General features: G+C 33.9%; 1 protein-coding gene across 1 annotated transcript in view; it reads left to right on the top strand.

Annotated features, from left to right (window-relative positions):
- LOC113500552 overlaps nucleotides 1–18,611 on the top strand; it is an 82,634-nt gene that overhangs the window by 11,264 nt on the left and 52,759 nt on the right. The window contains exon 2 of the mRNA XM_026881383.1: nucleotides 5,737–5,812. Coding sequence (XP_026737184.1) covers nucleotides 5,743–5,812 — 70 coding nt within the window. The 5' untranslated portion in view covers nucleotides 5,737–5,742. The remainder of the gene's footprint in view (nucleotides 1–5,736; nucleotides 5,813–18,611) is intronic.

Raw genomic sequence — 18,611 nt, 5'->3', positions numbered from 1 at the left:
GAGGGGTGCCGGGGGGGGGGGGAGGAACAACCTGTGAACTGGGTCACTAGACCAGTTCACGGGACCTACAAATAATATCAGGACGCGTGTTTAAATCTGTTCTCAGTCGCTCAGCCGTACATTGAACTTTGCTTTTCCGGGAAAGCTGTCAATATTTTTGTCTATTTTTACTTGTGCCTGTGGTCATAGATTATAAAGTGATTTGCACTTCTTGAAACGGTAAGTTCTTGTAGAATTTCTTGAAAGAAAGCCATGGTATGGCCTCTTTGAATGCTCCGTTTCCATTTAAGATAACGAAGAAAAAATTAAACGTAATTAATTTGTTATCGTAATTGTTTATTAATTGTTATTCTTATTGATCACGTGGATAACTAAATCATCAATTTATTTCAACCAGTCTACACTTAAAATATAATACATATTACACTAGATCGAAATTGGAAACTGGAAATTCAGCGAACATAATTGTATTGTAACGATGTATTAAATTATTTCGCGTCAGACGTTATGGTCTAGTGTTTTAGGTCATAGGTTGCCTAGTTATATACCTGTGGGAAGACAAACAAGAACCGCAAAGTTCCACTTTAGTTCGCGGTTAGGTCTTCAATTATTAAGCTTTGGTTTGGTTAGCTCGGAGCTGAATTTATAAACCGATCGATTGTTTATTTGCCTATAGTTATTAAAAGCTCAAGAGTACAGATAAAATTAGGAATTTTGGTTCGTGTTTATTTAAATCTTATTTTTTTGATATTATATATCTATCTGTCAGTCGGTTTGTAATCAAGTCTTGCAAGTTGAATTTATTCCCCTTTGCAGAATATATATGTTCACTGAGAGATAATGCAACATTTTGACAAGACCGAAATTAATATGCTAAAGCTAGAATTTGGCCAAAGGAGGTGGTAGCCTTCTTATTTTTATATTAGATTCATGTGAATTGTTTTTTGTAAAAGCAAGAAAGTAATCAAAAACTTTTTTTCTTAAATTAGTTAATTAAATTAGGAATATTTATAAACTAGTGGAAACAATATCCGTATATATCAACATCAAAAGCTCATAAAAACTCTGAACAACCATATGCAAAACCGCCAAAAATCTTGATCTCGACAAAAATAATCTTGAGCTAGCAATACGTGCGGTTTGATTAAAATTTATAGCAAGGTAACCAGTCCCATGGTTTTATTACTTTTTGCTTACTGTAACTGAATAACAGTATTCTGGTTATGCGTTACAAATGTTCGGTCCTGAATATAGGGTAGTGAGAGTGACCCAATTCTGCTTTAGAGAAGTGGAGCATTGCACTTATGTATAAGCAATAGTTTGTTAATACAGTTACTATAGTTATTGTTGTTTGTGAGTTAATTGGTTAGCTTATATTTGTTGTGTTAAGGTTTAAGCTTTATTATGAACCTGCCTGTGGCGTTCTTATTAGAGAATCGAGTTTTGTTTTCTTAATCAATTTTAATTCATCTGCTTTTGACCACAGTTTCGCCCGACTATATGTATTTTTTTACGCCTAATTTACGACTAATTGCGGCGTATGCCTTGTGCATTGTTTTAATGTTTTATGTATCTAATATGTTTAATGAATAAAAGCGTAGGTAACAACTTATTTTCAGTATAATTGATCGAACAAATAGTTCAAGTAAATATTATTATAAGTTTAGGAAGCTTAACAATAAAAAAGGGAATTGAATAAGTAAGAGAATAATTCTTCGACTAATTCACTGAGATTGCAGTTTCTTTTTTAAATTTCTTCGTTTGCGTAACAAAATTGCCGTTTAGAGCAATCTTACGATAGAAATTACAATGAGTCGAAGTTAATGCGATGAAATGTAAATCGTTTATACGCTATTCTTCATTATTTCCTTAACTTATTCTATTTGTAATGGATTTAGTAAAACTAAATCGTTTCACCGTGTTTGTTGTTTAACTTATTCAGAAAAAAATGTGTTATCGTTATGAATTTTCCACATACTAATAACCACATACCTGGAAATGATATAGTCGTAGTATTTACTTTTTATCTTTAACTACGTATTTGTAAATTCTTTCTTTCTCTGTATAGTAGAGTGTTAGACTGTTTCTCTTTACGAATTATGTGGATTAATACAAAAAGTAATTTTATTTTGTTTGTTCTTGACGTTCAACGATCGAATTCTTTGCTTTGATGTTTACAACACTACATACTTACTTCGTATTCCCACGAAACTGTGCAAGGGTCAAGTTTGTGAGTTTGTAGCGTTATAGCAGCAGCTAATCTCAAAATAATACTATACCAACTTTTATTTATCAAGTCATGATATTTGTAAATTTAATGGGCCTCTCACCTAGCAACTGCCACGAAACAAATTTTCGCAACAAATTCAAGTTACTTCTAACTACGTTTTACTCGTTTATGCGACTTCTCAGTAGAGCATCGCATCTAACGTCAGTTTTTCAATTAAATACAAGAGCAAATGTTAAGGGTCTTGTGGTCGAGCACTCTGCGTGACGAGGGTCCGATACCAAAGCTTAACATTTAATGACAACTCGACAGTATATACCTAATGTTTTTATAAAATTCTATTTGAGAAGTTGGGTAGTTCAAAGAGAATTGATCTTTAAATGGGAGTACGCACGATTGAGTTTTGATAAAATGTATGGAAGACAGATTTTAGTTTTCTGAAAACTTTTAATCTTATATGCTGCTGATAGAATAATTAATATATTAATTTTGAGTCTGTTCTTACCGAAACCTACTTTTTGAATCGACAGAGAAAAATACAACTCTTAGAGCAAACCACTGTCTCTTAAAGCAATATTATTGTACTCATGAAAAAGAGACGCCGCTCTACACCACGTAGAGCGCTGTCACGCTTCCTCAACCGCTACAATATTTCTTGGTAATAAAATGTCAAGCATTCGTATCAAAATCTGTCTATGACATAAATACATATACTTAGTCTCTATATAAGTAATAATACGAAAAATTGCTATCCTTCTTCTAAAGGATCTAGGATAAGAAGAATACCGGATCAATATTTTCATATATTAATGTCAAGTAAAACGTACACGTTACAGTTTACAGTTTAACCGTCCTATATATTGTTAAATGGAAGATGACCTCTACACGGTCAAGAAAGTCCCTAAGTGGTGCGCAACTACGCCTGTTGTTTCATTTTATTGCAAATGCGGAAACATTAAAGGCTCAGTGGCCTCAAGTGGGTTGTTTCTGTAAGGAAATGTTTCGAATTTAAGTCTATGAAGGTTTATCCGAAATTGTAGGTAAACTTTGATAAACTTGGAAACAGGTTTACAATTAAAATACCTCTAGGTTTAAGTAGCTTTCATTCGTCAAAGTTTAGCCGATAAAAACTGTACAAATAAGACCAAGGAAGTTAAGCAATAAAAAAAAAAGAAGACAATAAAAAAAAAACGGGTACCGTTATGTAGATTTATTTTTTATGTATGTTACAAGTGTCGCTCAATCATCACATAAAGTATTGTATAATCCAAGTGAAATATGCAAGTAGATGTAGAAAACAAACTAACCATCCTTGCAAGACGAAATAAACTTGCGCTTTGAGAATGTAATAACAACCTCTATACAACGAACCTACATGTCCACGTCTATGTATCACTTAAGTAGTCCGGTTTAAAGGGCTAAGCATACACGTGGTAAGCCTCCTCGCTTACTATGTCAACAACCTGTAAACGTGGCGAACCACACCTATTGTGTAAAGGGAGTACATGCATGAAGGCAATTTGTTACATAGCTGACAGCATTATAATATTTTCTTCAGAAACAAGGTAGGTCTATGTTATTTTTATCGAGGCAAACAAAACACATTATGTGGATTACGAGTACGAAAAATCGTTGGTTTTATGTTATGGAGTAGCTTATCATACATAGGTCTGATATTCGTTATCTATCGATTCTTTTCAATCCTAAGATAATATTGTGAATTTACCTGTAACTGACAGCCTGTACCCCTGTACACGGCTAAGCCGATTTTTATATAGTTTTGGATAAGTTTAATCTGACAAACGTACACAGGCATATAAGGGCGAAGACATAATTAATATTCCATTTGTTGGGGTATTAAAAAGAGGCAAACAACCCCTTGTTGTGTGTTTCTGTTTGAAAAGTGCAAACAACAATGAAGATTAATATATTATACAAAAAAAATATACCTCTGGAATATAAGTCGTTTATTTACTAAATGTGTTTGTATAGAATGACACGACCAGATTGTTTACCATTTTTAAGTGCTTAATGGAGTATAGTTCAAATAAACGATTATTTCGAATTTATTCGATAGTTTCATTATGTTTATCTATCTTATCATAATTCTATAGAAATATATGTATTACTTGTTTCAGCATTACATTAATAAACCAATTACACAAATAAGGTACAGGCACAATTATTTAAACTTATTTCTCTACAACGACTATTTCTCGAATCTACATTTGTAACGAGGTTATTTATAGAATCCATTATGCCACCTTATTAGGTTTTCAGTCACGATTACGTATGACTACGTACACGATATGTAGTGTTGACTAGTGTTGCCTAGCGGTTTCAATCATTGTTGCTGCTTGTCTTAAACCTTTCTATAGTTTTGGCTATAAATGCAAACAGATTTTGTACCCTACAACTTGTTCTAGCAATTAGCGTTAAAATATTGTCAGTTTATTATATTAATTGATCAATCACGAAATGAAATATCACTTTGTCATAAATGAACACGCAAATAATACATTTCAAGATGACAAAACTAATTAAAACAAATTATATTCCCACAAGAAGTGAGTATTAGGCTAAGCAATCAACTAATGGTGGCCTTATCAAACTTAGCCAAGACATACAGAAGTCATCTACTACGCTAAGTTAATCAAGTTAGATTCGTCAACAACTTTAAATTGGAGATAATTGACTTAGCGAAATCCATCAAAACTTTGATTGATTTTTATTTTTAACGAGTCAACTTGGAAGAATCTTTTCGAACGACGGGTTTTATGAAACCTATAATGAAAACTCTCACAACTTTCGTGATTTTTCTAAGTATTCGGGTTCATGACCGTGGTTAGATTTTCTAAAAGGAAAATGTACTCTCCATTTTTATATTCGTTTTGATATTTTGTTGAAAAGGGTATTGATACGAGAAATACGATTTTCGAGTTAACTTTTTCGTGTGTTTGTTCTTCACACGTTGTTTCCCATTTTGTTTTATCTTTATATCGGAATTTCTGATAACATCGAATCGATTACCGTCGTACCTAACTCTTTAATTTTATGACGAGATATTCTTTTATATTATGTTTGTAGTATTATTATATCACAGATATGTTTCAATGCATGTTATGAAACAAGGAAGTGTTAGTAACGATAGTTATCCTTGGCAACACTCGACATGCGCTTATACGTCTTCAGCCGCGAGTGCTGCTTTGATTTCCTTTGTGCACTTTCTTACTTTCTTGTAAATTATTGTGCGCGCATTGATTTCTCAGAAGTAGTTTCTCATGTAGCGTTTTAATTTATTAAAAAATAATATATTTAGGTATGATTTATTTGGTTAGATATGATGATGTCGACACAAAAATCATTTATAAATAAAATATAATAAAGGCCATTTTAGTGGTGAACATCCCTAAACTATTTTCCACATACCGGATAGTCACCAAACCATGAATATCCTAGTGACAGTTTATTCTATAATAATACTAATTATAACCTCTTTTTGTCCACAGATCGCAATGGCTACTTTATCCACGTTCGTGTTGCTCCTCGTGAGTTCTCACGTGTTCGCGGCCCCGGCACACACAGGTACGTGTTTGATTGATTATAACTCGTTGGAAAATAGCGATGTAAAATATAAAATAATAATATTCGTGAAGCGGATTTATATTTTTTATAAAGAAGTTCCCTTAGGTGCATTTACCTATAGCCCGTCTAGTTTCAGGCCCAATTGTAGCCCTTCATCTTGATTCAAGGCGGCGGCGGCGGGGGTATGTCACATGCCTTGACTGTAATTCAAAGTAAAATGTGTTTTAATTTTCATAAATCAAAATAGACATATGAGTGAGATTATAATGAAGAAGATTTTTGAGTAGTATTTCGGCAATAAAGCGTATTTTTATGAAAAAGGAAAATTTAGCTGGTTGTCTTGTCTCTTCGTAAAGTTACCAATCAAGAACTTGTTTTCGTTTCTGTAGCGCTTAATACGTGTATGTAAATACATATCATATTTAATTATTATGCATAGCATTTTTTGCCCGAAATTACTTTTCAGAATATAGTATATTTTTGAACAGGCCCTACATAACCCGTAAAGTAAATTCAATATATTCTGTCCTATCTAAATAATAATGTAAACTTCGCGGCAATGTTATGACAGTTTCCATTCGGTTGTACATTTACCTTTAAAATGGTACCGCATCAAAGGATTTGTCAATACTGGTTGAAAGTGATGAAGGTTTTTACGAGTAAAAGTAGTTACGGGAGGCCACCTACCGACTATTTCATTTAACCTTTTTGCCTTTTTGTAAATACTGCAAGCATTTTATATCAACTTAGAGCTACTTTTTAAGAGTGACATACATAATATACTACCGGATCTTTTTTATTTCTTGCTTTTAAGTAAAAAAATACTTACGTGAGAAGAAAGAATACATCAAATACCAATCGTATTTCGATTGGTGTTCTCTCTCACTCCAAACAAATGATGTAGACAAGGAAAGGTTATACGCAATTAGCTTTTTGAGGAATTATAATAATAACTTTCAGCAGGCGGATTCGTGATAATTTATAAAACGGTTTAGTTACGCGTATTCATCACGCGTGTTTTTTTTCGACACACGACACAGGAATCTTTTCCGAGTATGTGAGTTCAATTGTTAAATCATCATTTGCTTGCGGCAAACGAGACATTTAATAAATCGGAATCGATCGTATCTGATCTTGCATCAGAAAAGAGTAATTATTTTTCTAGGAAATCGTAATAATTACGGCAATGATAATCCTACAGTTGAAAGTACCAACATCGACACTACAAAAATACAACATACTAAAACTATATAATAAAACTCTTCAGTCCATTATTACAGTATTTAATCAAATACAGTGTGATTAGTTAAAGAGCTAGGTTAATGAAACCTTGACACGGTAATTAAAACGTCAATTTTGTGACACGGAATATCGTTTGCCGTCGAATGCAAATGTTACAGCAATAGGGAGGTTGATTTTCCATCAATACTTGGTTTGTAACCATAAATGAAGACTTTTTAACTAAGGAGAAATGAATGAAGTTATTCTTGAAATTACAGTTACTTTACTTTTCGCATAATATATGTCCTTGTTACGAGTATGAAACGACTTGAGTGGTTGAAAAAAATATCGAAACTTTTTTAATACGTGTTTTTTGCCGTTTTAGCAAGAATAAATGCTGTATGATATATCCTTGAGTATGCAAGGGTGAAGTCAGTATAATGGTATCGTTTACTTTTTAAGTGCGCCAGTATCGTTTCCAAGTGTCGATTATTTCCTTTTAGAACTCTAAATGCTGTGTACCGCACGTGGTTGTATCTTTTGTATAGAATTTTCCGAATAGTGTAAGCGTATTCCGAAGGTAGAGTTTGGAACCTGATATTGAACTAGAGCTGTAATACTATATTCCAAAGTCAAAACCTCATTTATAAGGTTTTAGACGTCAGATTTTGACCGCTCCTAGATGCTTTGAAACAATTTTGTGTAGATTAAAAAAACAAGTAAAGCCCCAACTCATAACTTCCGTGTAGATACTCTTTTATGTAAAAACTTTCGTAAATTATTGTTGTATTATTTTATATTACCATCATTTAACAAGTTTGCAACTTATTGATAAGAAAAAATGTTATTCCGTCGGCGTTTAAGGGTTAAGGCCAGTGACAAGGCCGATGGTTGTTTCAAAGCTTATAAGCGCCTTCGCACCCACTTAGGCAAATTAGAATTTGAATATTCGCGAAAATATTGTAAATAGACAGCTGTTTATTAAGTGCAAATGTAAATGTTCCAAGTAAAGCTATCGTATAAATTATTATGTATTTATTGTTTGGGGAGAAAACGACGTCAGCGGGGAATACTTTCAATCAACCAAAAGGAGTAAAAAAAACATGTGTTATGTCACTTTCGTGTTTTTCCATTGTGTTGTTATACAGTGATTGTCACAAAGCCCATGTGTAATTTAGTTCACGTAAACTTAGAATTTCAATAAATATTTTTGAAGTAAAACGTTATAGAAATATCGATAAGTGTCGCAAACACGAATCAAAAAGCTTGTTCTGGTATTCAAGCTTATGACAGGCAGACGTCACATTCAGTATTTTGCATATATAGTTGATTGATATGACTTGACTAAATATGTGTAATGAAGATGTTTTTTTGCAATCAAACTGTAATTGGACGTGAATCGATGATTTTTAGTTGAACAGATTACAATACAACTAATATCAATATTTGACATATTTTTTCGTCTTAAACTTGAGTTTGGCGTATCAAAAACAATGAGTGAAGTGTCAATGGAGTAGGTACCGGATAGAATATTTTAGGCAAAATAATAAAGTAAATCGTTAAAGAAATTAATTTCTTGAAGTACTTAGCTAACTCATAAATATTTATATCAACTCAAAAAAAACGAAGTACTCGTATATATAAGTGGTAATCGTACCGTATTTCCAAAAGAAATAAAATTTAATCAAAGTTGTGATATCTAACCGGAAAAACTAGGGAAAAACTTTTAGAAGACGAAAATCATATGAGAAAGTTCGTAGTACTTGCGTCACTCGAGCGTCATAACTTTACTATTTATGATTTAAATAAGGTTGACGAAAAAAATTCCAGATCATAAATTGATTCCTTACTGAAAGTTTTGAAAATACTTTTAAAACGTTGCTAAGATTATAATTTAAAAGACTGGATACGCATATTTTTGATCTGTTCTTGTTTTAAGAAATCGGTACCATATTTTGTACTAACTGTTGCCCGCGACTTCGTCCCCGTGGTTAGAAGATATAAGTTATGATCTGCCCTGCTTTTTCACATTTTCCATTGTATCTTCGCTCCTATTTATCGCAGCGTGATGGTTTAGAGTCTAAAGCCTTCCGCGATGAATGGTCTATTCAACACAAAAAGAATTTTTCAATTTGGACGAGTAGTTCCTGAGAATAGAGCGTTTAAAAAAAAACAAACAAACAAACTCAACTTTATATATTAGTATAGATTAAGGCCTTATTATGACTGTAAATTATTTTGAAAGTACGTTATTACTACAATATCATCAAGTTTATTCATGTACATGTTATAGTAACAGTTAAGATTAATGGAACGCGTAATTGAACGCTTAATCGTTAGTTAATGCTTAGTGCTTAACTGCTATAATCGAGAATGGAGAGAGAGACCCACTTATACGTAATACAAACATATATTATGTGTATGTTGTTCAGATTGAAAAGTAAGCTTGGATTAAAAATGTATTCAAGTATATTATAAAGTTAATAGCCGTTTCAAATAAATCCCTTATAATGAAAATTCCAATGTTTATCTTGTATTCGAAAACTTCAAAGAAACGGTAAGACGCTCCCAAAGTCAACATTGAATTTAAGCGAGAAATCTAACTTCAAATATTTTATAGATATCGTCAGGAGAGGTTTCAAATGCAGTGACATTTAATATTGACCGATCCTTAGAGACCGTCTCAAACACTGCATTCATTTCAGATCTGTATTTCCTTTGACAGAAAATACTGTATGCAGTACCCTTACTGATGTTTTACGTTACGATAAGTTATATTTATAACGAAGGCTATAAAAAAGTTCACAGGCTTCAACGAGCGTCAATGAACAGAAGGCCTTTACAATGACCTTTTACTTCATTCAAATAATCTGTTTTCCATAACAAACAATACTGTTTTCGCATTATTCATGTTAAGTCACAACTTTTCACATTATTATACATTTTTTATGCGAAACAACGTTCTTATGTCTACTATTTTTAAATCTCGGTTTTGTCTCAAGCCGGCTTTGCTACGGCGTAGGCGGTCTACGGATTCGTAGCTGGAATTCAGCATTGTACTGTATTTATGGTATCTATTGTTTTGTGTTCGTCTTTGTAGGGATTGCTTTTGTTTTATATAACGATACTTTCATAAATATGAAGGGGAAATGCAGAATTTATTGTGGAGCTATTTCGAAATCGAAATTAGCCAAAATCTGTGAATTTTAGCTTCTCGTGTTTATGTTTACTCAGCTTTTAGCTTTTTATAAAAAAAAACTCACTTTTAACGTAAACTTATCTTAGTACGTTGAGATATGAAATTATGTAGGTACACTCTGTATTTGTTCATTTTACCATCACCCTTAGGGCAGCCGTGGATTTTACGACGTACAGATATCTCCTCACACAATTTTATGAACGTAATAGCACTTACGACAAAAGGAATAAATGAGAAAGCTCAATGTGGAGAGGCCTACTTATTTTTTATATGATTTTATCGCATTATTTTTGTAGAGTTCTCGAAAGAATAAAGCCATGGTAAGGTTTATCGAAAAGTCACGTACCAAAGCTACAAAGAAAAAAATGAACTTTTAATTGTAAGACATGAATATCAATACTTGTAAAAGTATACAATTGTTTGTGTTATTTTAATCAGATAAGTCGTCATTATAATTACCTCGGCTTCAGAATACTAGGTTTCTACTTGTCACAAAACTGTCCAATTCTTACTATTACTTGCCACTGTCGTGCAAGAGGAAAATTCAATAAATATTTTAAACACATCTTTCAAAATAATTGAATATACTATACCCAAACAAGAGTCATTTGGTAATTAAAGAAGGAACATTGTTGACTCTCGATCGATGAATGGTTTATTTTTCGAAAAAGGCTTCTGTTAAAATTATGATGTAAAGCGAAATTGCCAATTACAAGGCCAGCGTCGTACTTCACGTTGCGCTGTTTCTGATTACACGAAAATCTGTTCTATCGTAACACGAGTAGTTGAACTGAAACTTGTTTTCGTAATTTATGTTTTGCACGTTTTTCTATTAACATATTCATACTTTTCTAAATAGCTTGCTGTGGTAATTTAGTAAGATAAAATCGCGTTTAGATCTAGGTATTATATTTAGTTCCAGTCTCGGGTAGGTACTTTGTAGAAGTAATAAGCAAATTACAGACCAGTTTTGCTCATGACAATTTCTAACGCCAATGCTATCACATAATCCTTATATGTACTGTACGTTTAAAAACCACTGCGTAGCACGTTCTTATTTAAAATGTTACTGTATTTTTTTCGGCAGAAATCAGATCTCTCTTAAAATGAATCAATTTAAAAAAATATTAAATTTAAGGCAAGGTAAATTAAGCATGAAAACAGAACATGAAAGCTCGTCTAGTACAAAAACAATAGTATTAACGTCACTGAGCACGTGTGATGCGTCGTTGTACAATATTCATCAAAACGACCGCAGGTACCGCTGCCTGAATTATTTCTAAGTTTCATCATGTTTGTCAAAAGTTAACACAGCGTAGTGGAGGACTAACGAGTAGTGACATAGTTTCTGTAGGATTCAAAGTACTGAAATATATTTGAGCTCGGTGATAAATATGGGCGGTTATATTAATATAGCATCTTTGTAAATACTGTTGTATAGAGTCATTTAAATTTAGTTGGTCGAACGAATCGTTTACATTTAAATTTTAAGCTATGGTTAGTGCTGTTACAAGTTTTAAGGATCTAAAAGAGTGTCGAACTGAAAAACGTGTTTTACAAGATTAAATTCACTGTTTACTTTAAACAAATTATATACTTAACTAGCTTTCCCGGCAGACTTCGTACCGCCTTAGAGTCGATGATAATATTGCTGATTGTTTTTAAGTAATCATTTTAAGTTGTATATAGGTTGTAAATAAGACACACATGATTTACTAATATTGCCGATTGAATTAGTTTTTTATGCTAATAGCGTCTCTTCAGCAAGATCGCAACCACCTTCATATACATCTACTGCAACTTAGAGCCAAACTCATGGGTGCTGCCAAGTTTAGTTTATTTCTTTCTAGTTTATTTTTGATTTTGACTACCATTCCCCGATTTAATGGTACCACCTTCATTTATTACTACTACCTGCTCTACTGGTAATCCCCTCATGACTGCTACCTACTCTAAGGTCCCACCAAACTCTCACGCGTACAGTACCTGCTACCCAGCTATAACCCTCACTGCTCTACTGGTAATCCCCTCATGACTGCTACCTACTCTAAGGTCCCACCCTACTCTCACGCGTACAGTACCTGCTACCCAGCTACAACCCTCATGAAATACTCCTATCTGATCTCCTGGTATCACCCTAATCAGCTACGGCTACGTGCTCTCCTGGTACCGCCCTCGTGCTCCCCAGCTACAACCCTCATGAAATACTCCTATCTGATCTCCTGGTATCACCCTAATCAGCTACGGCTACGTGCTCTCCTGGTACCGCCCTCGTGCTCCCCAGCTACAACCCTCATGAAATACTCCTATCTGATCTCCTGGTATCACCCTAATCAGCTACGGCTACGTGCTCTCCTGGTACCGCCCTCGTGCTCCCCAGCTACAACCCTCATGAAATACTCCTATCTGATCTCCTGGTATCACCCTAATCAGCTACGGCTACGTGCTCTCCTGGTACCGCCCTCGTGCTCCCCAGCTACAACCCTCATGAAATACTCCTATCTGATCTCCTGGTATCACCCTAATCAGCTACGGCTACGTGCTCTCCTGGTACCGCCCTCGTGCTCCCCAGCTACAACCCTCATGAAATACTCCTATCTGATCTCCTGGTATCACCCTAATCAGCTACGGCTACGTGCTCTCCTGGTACCGCCCTCGTGCTCCCCAGCTACAACCCTCATGAAATACTCCTATCTGATCTCCTGGTATCACCCTATGGACAACAAAAGTTTGACATACAGTAATAAACAAATCAGCATTTATTGAAATGAAAGTATTCATTACACATATCGAGTTTTCATTGTTTTTAAGATGTATTCTTTTTTATGCTATTCGGGACGGAAACAAATCCAACAAATCCAAAACCATGGCAATCGGTCCAGCCGTTCTCGAGTTATAAGTGTTGTAACAAACACGACTTTCTTTTATATATAGAGATAGATAGATAGAAATAGTTTTAATATTGATGTCTTACAACTATCAAATTGTCATTCATACGTCATTACATAGCTGTCATTTTACGTCAATTACATAGCTTTCATTTGCGTTTTGTTATTCCAAGTCTGATTCTTTTTTGTTATAGCACGTTTTATAGTGACTGACGTTTCATGTCAAGTCACACGGGAACGCTGTCGAACGGGATAAAAAGTATCCTATGTCCGTTTCCTGGCTCTAAGCTACCTCCCTACCAATTTTCAGCCAAATCTGTTCTGCCGTTCTTGAGTTACAAGTGGTGTAACTAACACGACTTTCTTTTATATATTTAGATGTGCGCAAAAAATAATTATTTAATTAATTTTCCTACTATCCTATTTACTACTAGCTGTTGCCCGCGGACCCGCCCGCTACAAATCGAAAATGATCATATGGGAACATAAAATCGCGATAGAAACTATCTGTTTATCCAGTTTCGTCTAAAGCCGTTCTTCGTCCTACAAGCTTTATAATATAAGCAGGATTTTAGAACACTTTATTATTAAACGGTTATAAGGAGACGCAACACATATCTATAATTTTCACGTTCTAAGTATCAAATGTTACAGACACAAACAAATTTAAAACTCGAGTTTGTAATTTGAACTTATAAATTAAGTTTCCAAAGAATAATAAAACGTATTATGAATACGAGTCTGTACTCACTCGTAGTTTCCAATATAAAACTACGTGAGTATAATAATAAACTTCTATCTCAACGTTACGAGTTCATAACCAGATTTATTTTCAAAGCTAATTTAAATATTGTTTGTAGGTAAGTACTAATTTACTTAAACGTTTGGAAAGGTATTTTTCTTTTATTAATAATAATAAAATATTTTAAAAATAATAGTTTAGTTTGATGGTTTGTTGGACGTGGAAGGCGGATGATCGTGGTTGTAGTGCAACTTGAGGGTGGACTTTCTCTAGCTGTTTACCCCGATGGGCAGAAGTTGATTAGATTTGGATTCTTTTTCAAGCCTTTGGCTTTTTACTGGTTTTGCTTTCAAATCAAACCACCACCGCGTCCTCGGCTGACTGGTTCTAAAAACGTAGCAATATTTTTGTCTAAAAAATTTTTGCAAAGTTGTCACTTTTGTCATCATATTTAATAATCTTGACAGACAAGCCTCATAACATTATTATATCACAACTTTATTGACTGTAAACCTAGTTTTATTAAAACATTTTATAAGCTCTAACTAGCGTATGCAGTTGAGAACAGATATTAAAAAGTTACGATGTTGAAAGCGGGTGCATTAAATTCAGTAACTTCTGTCTAAAGAATTTTATAATGAAATTTGATTTTACCTCAAAAGTTGGTGATTTTTTATTATTTTCTCTATTGTCAGTCTTTTGTTAATTAGAAAATTTGTTGAGTCGTTGATCCCAGCTCCCTGTTGGTCACTGACCCAACGTGAGTTTTATTTAATTATACAGACGTCTTGCACTAAGATACATTCTCTTGTAAGTAACAATACCCGTGGGAAGCTTTAGTTTTATATATGAAAAAAAAACACATTTACGTCGTAAGTTTCGTGTGATGCGTGAATCCCTAAAAATATGAAATGGTTTAATACGCTTCTTTATCGGGATCGTCCGACTAGTTTCAGGCTCAACTGGAGTCTGTTATAAGGAGTTGAAGCGAAGGCAGTATCTCGATTGATGATCAGACGCTATTAAACTAAAAGCCGCTTTAAATTAGAAAAATACACAAAACTTTGTACAAATAGCTCGAAGAACAATTACGAGTTGACTCCAGTTTTATTCTTCCTAGCACTCTCTCACAGTTTAATGGCCACATACAATGTCAACAGACAAGGGCCATAAATTCTTGGCATGCCAACACACATAGTTGTGAGCACCCACAGTCTGCGTCTGTCCGTAAGAGGAAAATTTTAGACGTACATTCGTTTTGCTTAGGTCAAGGATTTCGGTACATTTTGTTACCAAGCGAATAGATGCAGGAATAAATACTGAAATAGAATAAACATGAACATGCATAAATACCACTTTTGACCAGGAGACACCGACGCGGCCGCTAACAGAGTGCCCGTGTAACGTGGTATTCATAAAACTGTGTCTCTGATCAATGAAGAAGTTCCCAATTAAACGGCTCCGCTGTCGAAGGTTGTTGTAGCTTGCGAACCCAGTTTTGCTTTGTCCTTGACCGTAAAGAACGAAAAAGGACTATTATGGTTGGAGCTTTAAAAAAAGTACCGGGCACACTCTTTAATCCTCAATCGTTGGACCTTAAACTGCAAGGGTTCCATCATCGACAAGTATTTGTGTGATTCTCGAATGCTTGTCGTTCTTACATAACGATAATTTGTAAATTAATGCAGATTATCACTACATGTTGTTCGTATTTCGCCTGTCCTTTGTTTTTATTGAGATCTTGACCAAGTCTCGAATAAAGTTGTTTCGTATGAAACCTATATAGATGTAATAAACCTTATTGGATTCCAAGCATGACATTGTCGTTTGTCTTTATCAAAGTGACCTCTGTACCCAACGCTACCGACAATTACTTGATTTGCGTCACATGACACCGTTTATTTAAAAGCCAAAGAAAATTAATAAAATTACTCACACTAAATATTAAAAAAGAAAATGACAATATTTAAAAAAAGTAGGGAAATATCCCCGTTTTGTGAACGTACATAAAATTTCGTGTATATATGTACAATTTTCGGGGTGTGTGTGTGTGTGTAATCATTTAAACATAAAACTTAAGTATGGTTGAACGTACCAAAGGTTGAACTTGACCTTAAGCGTGTAAAATGTTTGTGAATAAACTCACTCTGACGATAAAACTACCCTACTTAAGATTGTACTTAACCCTTTCTGGCAATTGCTTTCAGAAAGTTGGTTAGGATCAAAGACTATTTACGATTGTTGATTATAGCACTACTCTAAAGCTAGTAGTATTATCTGTACACTTGAACAAAGAATTCAATGTTGACTGTATTTACCCTGTAAATATGCACTGTTTTACCACATACCCATTCCGGGTTGCCTGTTCAGTTCAAATGTACAGACAAACTGTTCCAAGTGTAATTTATACAATCGATTACGTCAATCAAAAATCTTCTAGTGTATAGAGATGACAGGCAAAAAATATAATTCTCATACATTGATTGTATTTAGAACGTTAACGATTGAAGAAATGTTACTTGGCTAGGCTATGAAATATGTTGTATCGTATTTAGCATATTTATGGTTTTTTTTGTGAACTGATCTATTTAAATGTAAATCCATGTCAATTATTACAGTCAAGTTAATAGTCAGCCATAATTTACGTAAATATTTAATTCAACAAATTAATAATCCAGGTCACTTAATGCTATTTTAAATTAAATTACGCCTCTGCTTATTATACTCGTTTGTTTCATAATTAATATAAAATTGTTGATCTACTCTCTTTACTCTTCAAGGCTTTGTATAATTATTTCGAGTAATACAACGTGCGTAGGCGTGATTGAAAAATAACTCTGTTTATATTCAATTACCTTTTAAACGAATTACTTTAAGAGGATTAATGAAACACAGGACACTGGACATTTATGTCAATTTAGGAAAAAAAAAACAATTAAGTACTAACATAGTTTGAACATTAATGCAGAAACATTTTATTTCTTTACTCAACGCGACGATTGCTTAAAAGATAAATGGCGTTATGTAACAAAATAATAAAATACTTTGTGAACAATAAACTTAATAGGCAATAACATTTAATGTTCTACGCGTGTGATGGACTGACAGTCAAATATTTATCAATGATAGGTACTAAGTGCTTACAATCAAAACCCAAATGTTATTGCGTGACTCGTAGAATGACTTGGCATTCGTTCAACTTGTTGCTTGAAATGTATTTGGATACAACTGTTGGTAGTAAACATTATCATAAGTAATCAGTGTATTTTTATGAGCACTCAACAACAACTGTCGCTATTGTCAAAACGAGACAACGCGCTATTAACGTAGCGTTCTCTCACTTACTCAATGGCAAAGCGTAAAATAATGCGAAGATCGACAAGTTTATTGAAGGTATTCACTTTATTCTTGCTCGTTCCGAATAATTTTTCACCCGTGATACGACGAAATTACGTTTTTCGCGGCTGGCTGACCTACGCAATCCTTAGGGAAATCCAATTAACTTTGAAAATGCCACGTAAGCCTCAAAGTTTTGATGTGAGTGGATTTTTAGACTTTTCGAATGACGTTGTATCAAAGTATATACAGAAGTGTATGCTTTTATACACGGCTTGTTTGAGTACATTGGGATTATAGCTTTTTAATAAAAATCCGAACTAAAAAGGTTTTTCCACTTGTTGCTTTGCTATTCAAAAAGGTCGTAATGGATGAGCGGGGTTACTTATCTAGTATACGAGTACCATCTCATCTTTAGTAGGTGTATGAATAATTACTTCTGAGATATATATTTCTATGTAGCTCTATATTCACAAATTAGGATCCAAATCCAAAACCCAACTTAAGTACGAAGAGTTTAAGTAGCCAGCCTTCTTTCACCATTTCCGTCGAGTTTACACGTGGTGTTTACTTTCAGTTTTCCTAATACACCCAATAACATCAGAATTACAGTAACGTACTCGTAACGAGGGTCGTTATGATAAATGCAGTCTAATTCCAACCTTAACAACCGATCTAACCTTGTCTTGTTTACTGAATATTCCATTCACATTACCTTAGGGAAAAATTAAAAATAGAAAGCCACGTGTAGCAATCAGTCTTTACATACCGCGGGAAATATTGTTTTAATTTTTAAATGCGTTTTCTTCAATTATATTATATTCATACTAGCTTTTCGAATAGCGATTATTAAGTAAACTTAATCATTATTTTTTATGGATGTCGTCTTACGAATAATTATGTGGCCTATAAGTTTCATAAATAATGTGCCTTTTTATGAGCAAAGCAAGTTCCAAAATTCCTGAGACTACAACGTCACTTACCCCGTACAAACTTTCTTTACCTCTTTAAATAAGCATAGACATATAATTTACCAGGCTGACAGAGATTAAAAAATGAAGAAGAATACACTTTAAACGTATTCATATAGATTAAGCCCTACTGGGAGACAAAAGACTTTTTATCCCGTGAAAGCTGCGGAAAATTTCAGCACACGAACGAAGTCGCTCACGGAAGCTATTATGCCTTTATATTGACGCACCTCTTTATTTAAAGTACGTGAATGGCTCAACGTTAAGTACAAGCCACACTGTTCGTTCGATTCAAGAGGGGAAGCAGTCGTTACACAGCTTGGGTTTTGGTGACAAAATATTTCTCCTAATTCATGTAAAAAAGTTTCCCATGGTTCCGTGCTTAAGCTTATCGTAGTTTTTATTATCTTCTTAGAATATTAAGGCTTTTAAGCAAACTTTA

Source organism: Trichoplusia ni, chromosome 14 (assembly GCF_003590095.1).
Source record: "Trichoplusia ni isolate ovarian cell line Hi5 chromosome 14, tn1, whole genome shotgun sequence".
Lineage (NCBI taxonomy): Eukaryota > Metazoa > Arthropoda > Insecta > Lepidoptera > Noctuidae > Trichoplusia > Trichoplusia ni.
This window is presented reverse-complemented; position numbering and strand designations above follow the sequence as displayed.